Here is a 16,486-nt window from a genome sequence, read left to right as displayed (position 1 = left end):
TCTCCTAACCTAAAAACAAGCTGCTGGAAAAAAGGTTCTGGTGAATCATTTGATTCAGTTATCTACAAGATCATCCCATAGTGGAGGCTTATCTTCTTTTCTCCCTGTGACCCAGCTGGTAACCTGGACTCCCTGTCTGGGGTGGAGGCTGTCATTTTCTCAACTGCCCCCTGTCCCTCCACCCTAACTTCTCTTCCCTTTCCTGTTGTGTTGGATGATCCTAGAGATAACCGTCCCCTAGTCCATGGCTGTTGGGATTCATGGGGCGTCCCTCTCTGAGCATGGCCAGTCAGGACCATGTGGAGCTCCAAGATGAGAACCCTTTCTGGGTGAGGTGAGCGTATTTGGGCTAGGCGTGCTTGCTCCTGCCTCTCGGCAGATCCAGCACCTTCTCTCAGGGTGCACATGGTGCACCCTGCGAGGTGCTTCCCAGACCTGGGCATGTACTTGTTCTCACATCGCCACCCCCCTTTCAATCTACCCACCTAGCCTTCTCCCTGCATGTATCCCACCCCCGGATCCCACTGCACTCCGCTCAGAGACTGTTCTGGAGATTATTCCATCAGCCTCCCCTGCCATCTCCCCATACACCCTCCGCCCTACTCCCACACCCTCTCTGAGTTTCCAGCAGTCAGGAAATAAACTCCCTGACAGCTAAAATGGAGCTGATTTTCTCTGCCTTTGGCTTTCTAAGCTATCACCGCACCCTGCTGAAGAGTTCTGATGGACAAATGAGAAGATGGGGCTTGGCTTTCAGACCAGCCCAACGAGTCTTGGACTCAGACCTGAAGTCTAATGCTGTCTCAGATACTCATCACCTGGGTGACCCTGAGTAAAGTCACTTTATCTGTCTCAGCTGAAGTTTCTTTATCTGTAAAATGGGAATAATAATAGCACCTATCTTCCTACGTTGTTGTGAGGACCAAAGAGGTTTTATGTGTGTAAAACACTTTGTAGAACTTAGAATACTCTTTGAATATGAGCTGTTGTTATTTCCTTGAATTGATAAATACATTGAATTAATAAATTAATAAAATGTCCTGTTCCTAAACCAGGCTAAATTTACCCATGCTCTTTTCACCCTTAGGGAGGAAGTGCAAGAGAACTGTGTCCGATGGAGGAAAAAGTTTACCTTTGTGTGTAAAATGAGTGCTAATCCGGCCACTGGCCTTCTGGATCCCTGCATCTGCAGAGTGTCTGTCCGAAAGGTGAGCTGGTTTGTATAGGAGGCAGGGGCAGTGCCTGTGAAGGGGCAGCCAATGGTTTTTAAAAAGTTAGTTTGTAGGTTCTGGCTGAAATTATGCCCTAAATCCACTGTGATTCTGGACCTTAGATTTTTTAGATTGATCCAGGAAGCCCAGCTCAGGCCTTTATTGATCTCAGAGATGTTTCTGAGGGTAATTCAGTTGGGGATGGTAAGCCTCTGGGTGGGGGTCTGGGAGACAGAGGAGTGAGTGACAGGTACTTTCATTGCTTGAATAATCCTGCTGACATAACTTCTCTTTCTATAGGAGCTGAAAGGTGGGAAGGCCTATTCCAAGGTAAGTACTTATAAAACAGTATCCCAGGGTATGGCTTCCCAGAGAAAGAAATACTAGGGAAAAAGAAAGATATCCTGCTTTCTTGTCCCTGAATATCCCAGATTAACTCTGTTTTTTCCTAAACCCCTGTCTTCCCTCCTCATCTTCTTTTGGAAAAGCATTAGAAGGTTCTCAATTTCCCTACTTTTTAATTTATTGTTGTTGTTCAGTAGTTTTCAGTCATATCTAACTCCTTGTGACCCCATTTGGGATTTTCTTAGCAAATTACTGGAGTGGTTCGCCATTTCCTTTGCCAGCTCAATTTTACAGATGAGGAAACTGAGGCAAACCAGGTTAAGTGGCTTACCCAAGGTCACACAGCCAGGTCTCAGGCCAGACTTTAACCTAGGATTGAGTCATCTGATTCCCAACTGACACTTGGTGCATTATGGTGCCCTCCAACTGCCCTTTTATGTGTAAGAACTTAAATTCTCCTTGGTGTACACAAATCCTGCTGCCTCTCCTAAGTAAAGATGGAGACTCTCTCCTAACAGAGGGGGATATCTTTATTCTCACTCCTTGTGACTCCAGAGACAACGTGGGTGACACTTTCTGGAAGTGCCAGATAGGACCAGATCTGGTATCCCCATTATTCCAGTCTCCATTTGAGTCATCTGTAGCTTGCCTGAGGGGAATTGGCAGGGCCAGAAGAAGAGAGGGGAATGGCTCTGACTTTGATCCTCTCTTCTGGACTCTGAATTGAGATGGTGCTGCCCAGGGTACATCCTTCATTTAGATAGGCAGCCCGTTCTGCTGATTACCAGTCGGAGGTCAGGAAGAATGGTGGGGTGGGGGCCAACTCTCTGCCTGATCTCTGCTGTCATTGGGAATGGTGGTCCCTGAAACCTGGCCAGGTGAAGATGCGTTCACAAGGGACACTTCCTCCTGACACCTCTTTGACAGTCCCTACAACCAGGCTTTCTCCTTTGGGAAGTGGCTCAGCATAGCATTGGTACCTGAACCCCTAAAGAGAACAGTGCTTGATCAGAACAGGGCAACAAGGAGGATACAGGACCTCCAGTGCCTTAGATTGAGGATCCATACTCACTGGCAGTAGTCAAGGTGAGTGCCACCTTTGGCATTGAATTATTCTCAGGAATTGATGAAAAATGCTTCAAATACTGGGCTATTTGCATTTTTTTCTTTATGGTACTAAGCTAATTCATTTAAATGTGTCTAGCTTCTGGAGAGCCTTTCGATTTGGAGACCCCACCCACTATCTACCTAACTCAGAATGTGTGTGGGCTCTAAAAAAGACTCAGTTTTCAATGCAATCCAAGGCGTTACTTGACTAAACCTTTTGAAACTCCAGAATTCACTCACCTTCTCCTGACTAAAATGGGAAACCGGGCATCCACATAAAAACCATTCTCCAGATTCCTCCCTAAGAGTATAGATTCAGCTGGTACTACCCTGCCTCATCACAGATGGGCACAAATTCAGAATGCCCATCATTGAGCTGCTTGATGAAGGGAAATTACATTGTTTTGACTCGAGGAGATTTTTTTCAGCTTGGGTTTTTCCCATGCTTCTAGAGCACTAACAGCCCTTTTCCTTTTAACTCCCTTTTTCTTTAATCTCTTAAATTGGTTGTATTTATCTTGAGATGCCATCTCTCAGTGGCTGCTCGAGGGAGGAGGAGTTGTGCCCTTCTTCCCCCACTTTAGTTTCCTCCGACACGTTAGAATTTCCCCCAGAGTTCTAAGAAAGGCCTTGAAGACCAGACCAGCAGAGGACTCTGGGTATTAGCACTTTGATCCTTCTTGCTATAGCCACTTGTCCTTTACTAATGAACTCTTGCCTGGTTATAAGGTTGGTTGTGAGGATAACCTATTGGAAACATTTAAACTTACTTTCTTCCCTGTCTTTTCTCCAGTGAATATTTTTTTCCCTCTGACTCTCATTTCTTTCAGGGGGGTATGTATGTGGGAGAGGTAGTGAGTTCCCAGGTATGTCCGCCAGAAATCTCTGGGGCCTTCAGGCTTAAAACTGATTCTTTCTTTGCCCGAGTCCCCTGCTCCCAAACCCAGTAGCTGCTTCTGCTCCTACTGGCAGTTTCTGACAGACCCAAATCCTTGTTTCCAGGGAACAATGTGTCAGTTTCATCAACAACAATAGCCTTTCATCTCTTGGCGTTGAAGGCCAGGGTGCATGCTGGGAAGACTGAGGACAAAGAGGGCCTTATTATGTGATGTGGATGTGTGATTCTGTTTTTTTCACATCATTGACCTAGTGCCTTCCCTGTTCTTGGTTATGCAACAGCCCCAGGGCAGTTTAACACTCTCCTGGCCGGCTCAGAATTGGCACTTCCCCTTTCTCCAGCCTTCCAGGTTAGCCGTCCAGAGCCCAGGTGGCCAGATTGTCTGCTTCCCACTCACTGACGGCAGTGTCAGTCTGCTCCTTCCTTATCTTTTTCCCAGAGGCCTGCCTCTTCCTTCATTGACTAACCATTTCATTCCTCCCCCACCCCCACATCTCCCCCTTCTCCTTTCCCCACCCCCTTCCTCCCTTTTAGCTAGGATTTGCTGACCTGAATCTCGCTGAATTTGCTGGCTCTGGTTCCACTGTCCGATGCTGTTTGTTAGAAGGATATGATACCAAGAACACCCGGCAGGACAACTCCATCTTAAAGGTATCTCCAGTGACAGGAAGGCCAGGTTCTTCCCTTTCTGTCTGCCTACCTCCCTCACTTCCAGCAGCTGATACGGTGATGAAAAAGTCAAACTAGAGCCACATAACATGGGAGCCACAAAGCACCTCAGAGAGCATAGATTTGGAGCTAGAAGAAACCTTTGGAGATGAGCAGATTTATCTCCCATTATTTCACATATGGGGGAACCACGATAGAGGTTAATGGGGGAGCCACGATAGAGGTTAAGTTAGTCTTTCAAAGGATTTTTCCCTAACCCTTTTACTTCCTTGGGTGGTATCTTAGGGATAAAATGAAAGAAAAATCTTATTTTTCCATTTATCTTCCATAAACTGTGATGCATTCCACCCCCTCCTGCAGTGAGTGATGGTTTTGAAGGCTGGCAGTCCCCAGTCTCTATCCACACACTCATCTCTCCCTGGCTCAGCCACGTGCCAGGTTTTTAGGGGAGGCAGCTTCCTCTGAACTCTGTTGTCTTTGCTGCCTTTCCCAGGAGAGAGGGACATGAAGGGCTTCCTCCTCCAGAGGAGCCCAGTTCCTTCTTGCTATCCACACCCATTCATCTGCTTAAGAAAACAATCTGGTCCCAACAACATCCTCCTTGAACAGATAAAATATGAGCATGTTTATCTCTCGGGAGAGTCTGGGGGATGTGTGGGAGTAGGGAGCTAGCTGGCAGCGCTGGCTGCCAACATTAGACAGCTAGCAGCCTACCAGGAAAAGAAGAATTCTCAGTGTTGGGGCCTATCTACGATTTGGGCCCTGCTGTCAGCATTTGGGTTCAGAAAACCTGATGTGGAGAGGGAGGTTTGATCTTTGTTTTGAACTGAGGAAATTTGTGTTAAGAGGAAGGAAAAAGTAGATAGTAAAAAGAAATCCGAAAATAGAGAACCAGACTTTCAGTATTCTGTGTGTTTAGGACTACAGACAGAAACAGAGCTCATGTATTTCAGGACTAAAGAAACTAAACCTGGCAAACAGGACTACTCTAGTGGAACATTTCAATGAGGTGAGGGATGGCAGCTGCAGCGTTCTAGCTCATGGTCAAAAGCAGGGGCTCCTAACCTTTCTCTGTAATGGAATCCTTTAAAAATCTAGTGAGGCTTTCTTCTGATCCTTTCTCTAGCAGTGTCCTTAAATGCACAAGTATTTGTGATAACAAAGGAAACCAATCATAATGAAATATTTTTCAAAATATTTATTAGAAACCAAGTTCATAGACATCATATTAAGAACTCTTGGTTTAGAGTATAATTTAGACTTGAAACTTATAGGTCTTTGCCTAGATTACTATTGATTAATAGTACTTTAGGTTAATAAGAAGAAATTCAAATTATTATTGTTAGTAGTACTTAATAAATTGATTAATAAATATGAAGCCTAAGCATTAGGAAAATGTTTGTAACCATCACACAATTATAGATGTAAATTAATATTCAAAATGTTAGGTCGTCTTTAAGAAACTAGATCTCAGAAGGAAATAATAATGATAGTATTCACATATAGTGCCTTTAGGGTTTGGAGAGCACAGTGCATGTTGCTAGATTTGATCCAAACCCTTCTATGGTATAGCTGCTATTATTACCCACCATTTTACAGATGAGCAAACCAAGGCTGAAAGAGATGAAGTGACTTTACCATGCTCACACAACCAATAATTGACTGAGATGGTATTTGAACACTCATTGTACCACTGCCTCAGTGAAATAAATTTATCCATAGTCATTCAACTAGTAACTGTCTGAATAAGGATTCACTTGCAGGTCTTAAGACTTGGTCTAGTATGTTTTCCATAATGTCCCTCTTCCCTCTCTCTGATTTTGATGTTTTCTCATTTTCTCTAACAGGTCACCATTGGAATGTCCTTGCTCTCCGGAGACCCTTGCTTTAAGACGTGAGTTTTTAACCCTTCACTGGTGTCATGTCTTACATTCTGGTGGATAAAATGTTGAAGTGAGGAATGGAAGAATCTGGGTCAGTGGCCAAGGTGTTGACTTTTGAGAATGTTCAGACTAGGAAAAGGAGAAAGTGTTGGGGGCTTAGATTAAAAGATAAGAGCCTACATGTTCTTATTTTTCTATTTGTATCTCTAGTGTTTAACACAGTGCTTGGCCTATAGTGAAGACTTAATGAATGCTTTTTTATGCATTCATTCATTCATTCTACTTCTTTTTGGAAGAATTAGAAAATGGAACTGAGAGGAGGTTATATATTCTCAGTTTTGATTAGCCACCTTGGCTTATAAAAATCTAGGATTCTGCAGAGAAACTAGAAATTAGATGTTTCTTTCTACTTGTCCTTTGACTGTTTTCTAGTTTAAATGTTCCCTGGGGGAATGCCTTCAAGTTAAGATTTACAGAGCCATGGGTTAGCTGAAGTGGCAGAGGGGTACTAGTGCTCACCAGCTCTTGCCTTACAGGCCCCCTTCCACAGCCAAGTCCATCATCATCCCCAGCCAGGACACATCTCTGCAGTTGACCTGTAAGGGCGAGGGTACGTGCAGCAGCAGTCTGGCCAGTGGCTCTGCCACCCTCACAGGGTCCCGGCAGACCAAGGCGAGACCCACCATCCTTGGATCAGGTACAAATCTAGCCCTCTCCTTTTTGTGAGCAAAGGCTGTGAGATCTCTGGCAACTGATTGACCTACTTGGGGACTGCCTTTTTTAAATGTCAGATGAGATGCTTGTCATGAGCGTTCTAGAAGAGAAGGAGAACCTTTGTTCTACAGAGGAAAGCTGGTGACTTTGGACATGTGTTGGGTTGGGTTATTGGAAGAAAAATTTAATCAATTCCTACTGTATTATATACCAAACACTGTATTAATTCAGTTTCACAGACATTAAATGACTTCTCTTCCCAGAGCCTTGTGTTAGGGTGACATACAAAGATAGGTAAACACTCCGGGCTATCAAAATCGTGTGCAGTTGAGAATCTGAAATTTCTCGGTTCCTTCCATGGCTTTTTACCTGCTTAAAGTTCAGATATCATCTTTGCCTAGCGTTCAAGGCTTTCAACAGCCTGGTGCCATCCTGCTTTTCCAGTCTTATATTCTTCTTTTCTAGGTACTGTATAATTCCCTAGCCAATCTGATTTACTCTTTGGCCCAACAGGCTTCATTCACTCCTCTGTGTTTTTGTTCAGGCTATTTCTTGTTTCTATAATGCCTTCTCTTATTTGTTGACTTCCAGTCTCAGTTTTAGTTAAAAAATTTTTATACAATTTTTATTCTGAATATTATACTTTCCCCATCTCTTATCTAGTGCATCATCTTTTTTTATAATACAACAACAACAAAAAAACCCAAAATACAAAAAACTAGAAAAGGAAGAAAAACAACTTGGCAAAACCAACCTGTTTGACAATGTATTCCTCAGCCGTAGTCTCTCACTTCTGCAAAAACAAAACAAAACAAAACAAAAACATACCCAACCTTTCAAGCCTGACTTAAAATCCATGAAACCTTTCCTGATTCCCCAGGAATGTAATTACAGCACTTAGTTTTGCACATAAATATCATAGATGGAATTGTTTCTGTTAGCTTGAGGTCTATGAGGAAAGGGAACTAATGTTATCTGAATTTTGTTTCTGCCCCAGCAATTTAAAATGTAGGGAATGAACAAATAAAATACATTCCTTGGAGTGTTAGCATATGTAAGACCAAGACAAATGATTAGAATGTTGATAATGTGACAGTGACTGGAGAAGACCATAAACACTTAGGAGCTAGTCAGCAGTAGGGGGGAGTTGTTCTGGCCTGACCCTGTTCATGTTGGCCCCTATTGATATTTAGGCTCTGGAGCCATAGGCCTCCCAGAGTGAATCCATTTCAATAAGAATATGTGAAGTGGTTGCTAACCTCCCCCTTTGTCCTTTGATAAAACTTTGCAGATGCTGCCTTCAAGAGTCAAGATAATCAGATCCTTCTTGTCCCTATCCATTTTGTGCCTCAAGCTCTAGGAACTGAAACTGCTCCCTCAGTAGACCCACTGGGTTCCTGCCCTTGGCCAGGCCTGGTTCGGCTCAGAAGCCAGTTCATAAGTTTGTAAGGAACTGGCCTGTTCAAGTATGCAGCTCCTCTACCCTTATTCTGAGGTTTTCAGAAGCTGCCGTTCCCAGAGAGAAGCTACATGTGTCCCTCTGGTTAATCAATCTTGAGCTAGTTGGAGCTGGTTACAATTGGGCTGGGGAAAGAGACACTGCAGAAAGACTGTCTCCTGGATCTTAGGAGGGGAATTAGGAGGCGGGATATGGAGAGAGGAAACATCCATGAGGAGCACCTGCAGCTCCCCCGTCCCCCATCATGTTAAATGTGAGAAGCAGTGGAGAGCATTTGCCTGGAGCCAAGAAAACCACAGTTATAGCCAGGCTCCGAGTCATCCTAGCTCTGTGATCCCAGGCAGGTGTATACTTAGCGTCCTTAGCTGTAAAATGGAGGAATAATAGCATCTTCCTCCTAGGGTAGGTGTTGGAGATTGAATGAGAAAATGTGCAGTGCTTTGCAGTCCTCAAAGTGCTAAATAAACGATGGCATTATATGTAAAAATACTATCTAAATATGAGCTGCTCTTAGTATTACAACACACGCCTTAGCCAGAGAGGCTGTTTGCTTAGACTTATCTATTCCTTCCTTTCTAGACTTGTTTTTCTTCCTTGTTTTAACCTTTCTATTAGCTCTTTTCTGTTCTTTTCCCCTAAAATAACCCCTGACTTTTTCCCATAGAAAATTCTTTCTAATGTCCTCTCACTGCTTCCTTCCCAGATCTCCCCTTGGGACTGCATTTTCTGACCTCCAGAGGTAGAGTAGATAAAGAGAGCAAGGCCGGGGGACCAGACCCTGGGAAGTGCTGATCTTGGCTCTCCTGACTCAGTGACCCCAGAGAAACAAACTCGGTGCCCTTCACACTCTGTTTGTGCAGTAGGGCTGGAGAGTCTTGATTTTTAGCATACTTCAAATTTTAGATAAAGGGTTTTTTTGTTCTGTTAGGAAAAAGCCTTTTCAGCTCCCTGGTCTTTGTTACATTGCTCAGGGCTACCTATTTCCCAGAATGATTAGATAGGAGCCTGGAGTCCCTAGTCCCTCTGACTGTGGTGAATATGGACCCTTGAACATGTGGTAGTAGGGAGCAGGACCCTTCTTCTGAGAAAGGGAAAAATAGAGATAGACAGAGATAAAGACAGAGGGAGATAAAGAGAGGACAGAGATAGACACAGACATGGAAGACAGAAATAAAAACAAGAATGAAGAAACAGAGACAGTGTGTATGTGTGTATGTATGTTTCTCTGTCTCTTTTTCTCTGTCTCTTTCTCTCTTGATGAAGTGCAATGATTTTTTCCCAGGGGTTCCTGAAGAGCCAGACCAGAACTTGTCAAGCCCAGAGGAAGTGTTCCACTCTGGCCATTCCCGTAACTCCAGCTACGCCAGCCAGCAGTCCAAGATCTCTGGTAAGTAATCCTAGTCCCCAGGACTCTGAGTGCATGTGCCTCCCTGTGGGGTGCCTGCTCTGGGCCCGTGGCGCTGGAAGCCTGGTGCTCCTGCTCCGGGGCCAGCCCCTGGCCTACCAGCCTGTGCTGCTTTTATTCTCCTGTGTCACACGGATTTGAGAATCGGATTCAAAGTTGGCACCCAGCCCTTCTACCCACTTCCTTAAGTTTAGGAGAGACCTGATGGTTTCCTGTTATGTCTGCCACCAGCCGCGGCGTCCCCTCCTTGGCGTGGCCATGGGGGGCCCCTGTCCTGCCCCCCCCCCCCCTCATGCCTGTGCCCTACTCGCAGGCTACAGCACCGAACACTCCCGCTCCTCCAGCCTGTCCGACCTGACTCACCGAAGAAACACGTCTACCAGCAGCAGTGCCTCGGGCGGCCTCAGCATGACGGTGGAGTGCCCCGAGGGCGAGAGGGAGCACAAACCAGAAAAGCCCCCCCGACCACCCCGACCTCTGCACCTGAGCGAGCGCTCCTTCAGGTAGGGCACCCTGACCCAGGTGGAGAGGGGCAGGGAGCCTCTTCCCAGAGAGTGGGGAGGGGAGTCAGGTTCTGGGCCTGGATGGGTCACAGCCCCCCAGGTCACACATGCAGGAGCAGCAGGAGCTGACCCAGGGGGAGCATGGTAGTTGGTGCTGAGCCACCTGGGGTTATTTAGGGCAGCACTGTCGCAGGTGTGGCCAGAAGCGGTCAGCGCTGTGGCGGAGGCCTCCCAATGCCGAGGGGGTTGGGAGGGAAGATGGAGCTTGAGCCCGGAGGACCCCGCCTGAAGCCTAGATGTGCCGCATGACGTCAGGCAAGAACTCCCCCCCACCCCCCCACCCCAGGACTTGAGTGTCTCCTGGGAAGGACTTGGGGCACCAAAGGGGGATGCCCCAGACCCATCAATCCCCAGTCCGTGCTATTCTTAAAAGAGACGAGCATCGGCAGGGCTCGCTGAGCTCTCCCGGCTGGCTTTACTGGTGTTCTGTTCCATGATTCCCCCCCAAGGAGGAAGAAGGATTCAGTGGAAAGCCACCCTACGTGGGTAGATGACACGAGAATCGATGCAGACGACATTGTGGAGAAGATCATGCAGAGCCAAGACTTTACGGATGTCAGCAACAACGAGGGTGAGTTATCCTTCGGGGAGGGGTTGGGGGGGAGGGGTCGCCCTGCCCAACTTTGGCCTTCACCCTGGTCTGGGTTGGGGTGTGAATAACAGCAGCTCCTGCCTGCCTAACTACCGCTAGGGCTATTGCCTGAGCACCTTCTCTTTGGTGAGGTGGGATGGGATGGGATGGGAGAGCTGGGATGGGATGAATAGGCAGGCTCCCTTTGGAAAGGATCCTCTCATCCTGACCTGCCCTTTCCCCCCCACAGACAGTAACCTGAGGTTATTTGTGAGCAGGGACGGGACCACCACCTTGAGTGGTATTCAGCTGGCAACCAGGTACTGTGGCTTCTTATTCCCCAGGCTTTGTGCCAAGTACTAATCAGTTAGGCAGACCAGTAATAGGTTTCTTTCACTGGGGAGGGGAGAGTGAGGTAACTGGGGTGAAAGGACCTGCCAGAGAAATTGATTAATTTAACTGTAAAAGCTATGAATCCACTGGGCAAAATCCCTTAATAAGCTTTCAGGTGCTCTGGTTTGGGCTGGCCCTATAGCAAAAGACCTTCCAGAGGTACATAAACCAATAGTCCAAAGGTCTAGGGGTATGGAGGGAGAGAGGTGGGTGGGTGTGGGGAGCTACTGCTTTAGGCCAGATGAAGAAAAGCACCAGGCTTAGCAGTGGAAGGACTTGAGGTTAGACTGCAGGAAGGACTCAGTCGCAGGGTATGAGAGAAGTCACCAGCGTAGATTCTAAAATCTTTTTTCATGGTTTAAGAATAATTCTGGCAAAATGGATCTTAGGGACATGGAAATAGAAATGAGACCTATAACAGGTTATTTGGCATTTATTTCTCCAGATGAACAAAACTATTTGCTGCAAAATAAGTAGTGTTTTGGAGTCAAAAGAGAACACAAGCTAGATTTAGGGTCAAAAAGGCCTGGTTTCAATCTTGACTCAGTTTCCCACTTGTGAAATTAGGGAGTTATACTGGATGACATTTCAAAGTCCCAGGTAGCCCTGAATCTGTGGCCAGGGCCAGCCACCATGGATGGTGGGAGGGTAGTAATGGGTCTGGGAAGGCCCTAGTTATCCTCTGCTGGTCAGAGCTGGAACTGCAACCCTCTAAGCTGATTTAAGCTCTTAGAAACAGGAATGGAGAGCCAAGCTGCAGGGCTTTTAAGTCTTACAAAGGGCTTTTCTCATAAAAACCCCGAGGTCAAGCAGTACAAGTATTATGGCCTCATTTTATGGACTTTGATGCAAAGCTGCCAGGGCAGGCACTTAATTTGGATCTCAAATCAGGTCCTCCCAGCTTTAAACCAGGGATCTGCCCCCTGTGCTGTCTGCCTCTTGGGCTTTAGGGCAGGAAGGACCTTGGAGATCATTTAGCCCAATATCCCTCATTCTTACCTGTGGGGAAACCGAGAAAGGAGAAACTGAGAAAAGAAGGTCCTTGTCGATGGGCCAACACTGATGAAGCCTCTAGGTTGTGTGAGGCCCCGGTGCAGGGGGCACAAGCTTGTCGCTGCCTGCAAGGCTCTTGTCCTAATCATCACGACCTCTCGATGACTGCCTACCCAGATCAGCCTTTCTTAGATGTCCCTGACACAACCTTTGGATCTGATGAGTTTCTCAACAATTTTTCTCTGCTTCCCTCCCACAGAGTCTCTTCTGGAGTTTTTGAGCCTGTAGTGATTGAAAGCCATTGACCACCATGATCTTCTGACCCGAGTCATTCCAGAAAGGAGGGTCCCTTCTTTTTCCAGGAACCGCTTCTCCACCCATTTCTCTTCTGTCAACTCTCCTCTGATTTTTGCACTCCGGACCAGTCCCAAGGCCGGGCTGCCCCAAGCTGGCATTGGGGCGTCTCCTCATCTATCCTCCATCTGCCACTCTATCCTTCTGCCCAGAGCTGACCCATCTCATCACGTGGGGTTCTTAAGAGTATTTCCCAGGATTCTGGCTGCGGTCTGATTGTACCACTGTGAATATTCTCTAAACCACTAAAGAGCGGACGGCCACACAAGAGCCCCAAAGCAGCCCAGCTTTCAGGGGAACCGTGCTTCTGTAGTCCAGAGCACCCCATAAACAGATCCTTCCTCATCATAGGAAACTATCAGACTGGTTGCCAGTTGGGAAGGCAAAGGGAAGAGCTAGAGTCTGGTTAGGGAGCTAACTTCTACTGCAGGACTTAGGCCCGCTGCTGGGCAAGCTTGTGGCCTTCGGGAGCATGACATTGGGAGGGCATGCTTCCCCAAAAGCAGCCTACCTCCTCGTCCTGTCCTGCAGTGCTGGTGCTTCTGACTCCTGGGGAGGCAAGGTTCTCCTGCCCCCGTCTTCCTCCCTGTGGCCTGGCCACCCTGGTTCCGGCTGCACCTTGGAGGCATCTCTGCCCCTGCCACTGACGCTGCTCTGGGGAGAAGAGACAGGCCTCCCAGAGAAACTGGAGACTCCTGCTGCTCTCCTGTGGTTCTGACCTTGACTGCTTTCCCCTGCAGCTCCTTTCTTCCATTTGTAACCTGGCTCATCTTTGTGGAGCTCTGGAGCCCTGACTTCGGGGCCCTACAGATGGACTTGCTAGGTGGCCTTTGCTAGACCTGCCTTCCCCATCCCTGGCTTGTCCTGACCTGTACCACATACTTTCAGCTTATAAGCTATCCCTTTAGTTTCCTCCTTCCCTTTTGAATCTGCCTGCCTCTGTTTCTCACAGAGGCTCTCTGCACTTTGCACATATTTCCCTAGCAGAGCCTCAGAGGGGTTGGCAGTTGGCCATCCCTCTCCCCACCCTGCAATGCGCACACATCCTTCTGCCAGCCCCCTCCTCCTCCATTGCCTTGAGCCTTCACTTTCTGAAACCTGTGCTTCTGCCTGCTGGCCAGGTCGGCTAAGCCCCTTCCCCCCTCCCCTCATCTGTCCAGAGTGGGGAAGGACTACCCATGGCAGGAGAGCAGACTGCCCAAGTGGTTAACTGCCCCTGGACTTCCTACCTACTTTGACTTTGTTTCAGCCCTGCTGGGTAGGTCTGTGACAGGTGACCTTGTAAGTCCTGGTGTACTCTCTGCTTGGGGCTGGGTCTTAGGCAGTTGAGATAACAGAAATTAAGGGAAAAAAAGTTGGATAGGGAGGGAGGGAGAAGTGTGCACAAGCTCCTGGAGGTAGGAGGTGTTGGAGGAAGGGTGTACATCTTTTCCTTCAGAAACAGGAGAAAAGGATTTATCTCCTTTCAGCAAGGCTGGCCTGGTGGGCCCTAGAGCCTTTGGGAATAACCAGAGGTAACCCCACTTCCTTGGTGATCAGGAAGGGTCTGCCTTCCCCAGCCTCAGCAGGGATGGGCAGGATGAGAGGGGTGTGTTCCTGGTCGGCCTGGAGCCGGACTCCCTGCAGGATAGAGCCCCTTCATCAGTCCATGCCTCTGGTGTCTAGGGGTCACCTCCTGTCACTGCCAAAGCTCATCTGTTCTTAGCACTTTTCTCTCCCTAGGCAAAGGCCCAGGCCAGGAGATACAGAGCCTGTGACCTCCTCACTCAAACCACTGGTTTAACTTTTTTTTTTTTTAAGAAAAATTTCAATTGCCAAGTCGTAATTTTTAATAAACCCAGCAGGCTGGTGTTTAATTTTGGGAGGGATGAGAGAGTTTTGGTTTTGATTTTTTAAGTTGATAATTTTTTTTTTTTTTTTTTTTTGCTATTTTATTCCCGGAAAGAGAGAGATCATTTCCCTGGTTTCCTTCCTTCTCTTCCTTGCTCCCAGTATTCTGATCAGCTCCCCAGGGGGGCTGTCTGGTCAGGACTGGGTTTGCAGAGAGCTGGCCCTCTCTTAGGTGGGGAATATGAGGAAAATGGTTTTTCTGAGCAGTGAGAATGGAGCTGGGCTCTAGTCTCCACCCTACCTTCCTCTGGTCCCAGGAGGACCCAGTTGCAATCTTTTGTCCTATATCCTTGTTTCTAGAACCCTATTGGGGTGGACTTGGGGGGGAGGGGGTGAAGGGTATGGGTCCAGGCTGATTTCTTTCATTTTTCTTTTTTGTTTTTTAACTAACCTTTTAGAAAAATTGGACCTTGCTTATCAAGTTAGGACTGAAGGTTTGTTGAATAGAATTGTCCTAGGTTCAGAAAGGTACCAGAAGGAGCTGTCTCTCCCCCCTCTTGTGAATGATTAGCACTTTAACTGGGAGCCGTCAGTGTGGGAGGTTCCTAAGTGGGGGGAGTGCCCTGTTTCTCCTCACATTCCTTTCTTCTTTCAACAGTTTGGTCTAAGATCTTTAAAAAAAAAAAAAAAACTTGATCAAGAGGGCGGAGGGATTTGTGGATTTCTGATGTTTTGATTTGTTTTTTTGCGTGTGCAGCTGGCCTCCACACTTCCTGGGAAAGCCCAGGGGTCCTGCCAGATGGGAGCACGCTGATGCCTTTGGGAGAACTCCCTTAAACCTGTTGTTGCCAACAGCCTCTCCCGCCTCTACCTCTCTCAGTTGGCAGCTTCCAGACGGGGCCCCTCTTCCTTTCTTCCCATCCCCTGGTTATTTAGCAGGGGTTACTTCTGTTGGTCCCAAAGCTGTAGAATGAAGGGAGTCCGATAGGAAAGGTCCCTTAGACTCAGAGCAGTCTGGGGCTGGACCTCCTCCTGATGACCCTTCTGGGAAAAGTAAGAGCCCAGACAGTCATAAAAGAGAAAACGGAAACACAAAGTTTCAGACCCCAGGAGGACTTGAGGGAATTTGGTAGTTAGGGAAAAGGAAATTAGGTGAAAACTGCACTGGTCCTTTTCAGGTTTTTAGTGAAATAATTCCATTCCTTCCTCTCCAACTTCCTATCCTTATTTTTCCTCTTGGGGTAGTGTCCTTTCGATACCTGGACCTCGGTGGTTCTAACTAGTGCTGTCAAAGCTTTAGATTCAAATTCTATATATAGAGAGATTATATTAGAGATATTTTTGGAAAGGAGATAGGTCTATGCAAAAGTTTGGAAATCCGTGAGAGTTTTATCTTTTTTTACTCAGAGATCTAAAAAAAGAGTTAATAAAAGTTCTAGTCCTTACCCCATTCCCACTCCCTTTCAATCATGAGTTCCATCCCATGAGTAACTACCGTGGGTCAGGTATCTAGTTGGGTTTCAGTTATTCTCAGTTTCCTGGGATGGAGTGATCTCCATCTTTTTTAAATGGGATGGGAGGAGGGAGGGAGGCAGGGAGCTAAATTCTTTTTCCTCTATTTTCCCCCCTCCCCTTGTGGAATACCATTGCCATCTTTGATTCAACCGACGGTATTTGTATTTCTGTATCTTGTTCCTGTTGTAGAAAACTACATTGTAAGGGGAAATTCAGTCTTTGTCAAATTGGCATTATGATTTGGGGCCAATTAAAAGTGATGGGGTTTTGTTTTTTTGGTGTTCTTTGGTATATTACTGGGGATGCTGAATTTTAGAGCCTGGTGTTAAAGACATTAAGGAGATGTTTTTGGCTTTGGCTGATCTGGGCGTCCTTCCAGTAGGAAGAGAGAGCCATGGGAGAGGCTAGGGTGAGTGGGCTGACCCAGGATTCAACCATTCTGGAATGACAGAAGACTGGACTCCTCCAGAACCTGTTTAGCCTTGCCTTTCCATCCAAACATCTTTAGGCTTGGGACAGAACCAGTCCTGCTGTCCAGGTGTATCTTAGAGGTGAATTCACATTCAGGGGCAATTG

General features: G+C 46.9%; 1 protein-coding gene across 1 annotated transcript in view; it reads left to right on the top strand.

The window, feature by feature from the left end:
* The window catches only part of FAM102A (family with sequence similarity 102 member A), a 40,981-nt gene extending 24,798 nt beyond the window's left edge, over positions 1–16,183 (top strand). The window contains exons 2-11 of the mRNA XM_003757315.4: positions 1,088–1,208; positions 1,512–1,541; positions 4,096–4,212; positions 6,078–6,124; positions 6,650–6,810; positions 9,569–9,673; positions 10,005–10,194; positions 10,704–10,825; positions 11,076–11,145; positions 12,471–16,183. Coding sequence (XP_003757363.1) covers positions 1,088–1,208; positions 1,512–1,541; positions 4,096–4,212; positions 6,078–6,124; positions 6,650–6,810; positions 9,569–9,673; positions 10,005–10,194; positions 10,704–10,825; positions 11,076–11,145; positions 12,471–12,516 — 1,009 coding nt within the window. The 3' untranslated portion in view covers positions 12,517–16,183. The remainder of the gene's footprint in view (positions 1–1,087; positions 1,209–1,511; positions 1,542–4,095; positions 4,213–6,077; positions 6,125–6,649; positions 6,811–9,568; positions 9,674–10,004; positions 10,195–10,703; positions 10,826–11,075; positions 11,146–12,470) is intronic.
* Positions 16,184–16,486: the final 303 nt, after the last annotated feature.

The sequence above is a fragment of the Sarcophilus harrisii genome, chromosome 2 (assembly GCF_902635505.1).
Source record: "Sarcophilus harrisii chromosome 2, mSarHar1.11, whole genome shotgun sequence".
NCBI lineage: Eukaryota > Metazoa > Chordata > Mammalia > Dasyuromorphia > Dasyuridae > Sarcophilus > Sarcophilus harrisii.
The sequence above is the reverse complement of the archived record's forward strand: the minus strand, read 5'-3'. Positions and strand labels throughout refer to the sequence as shown.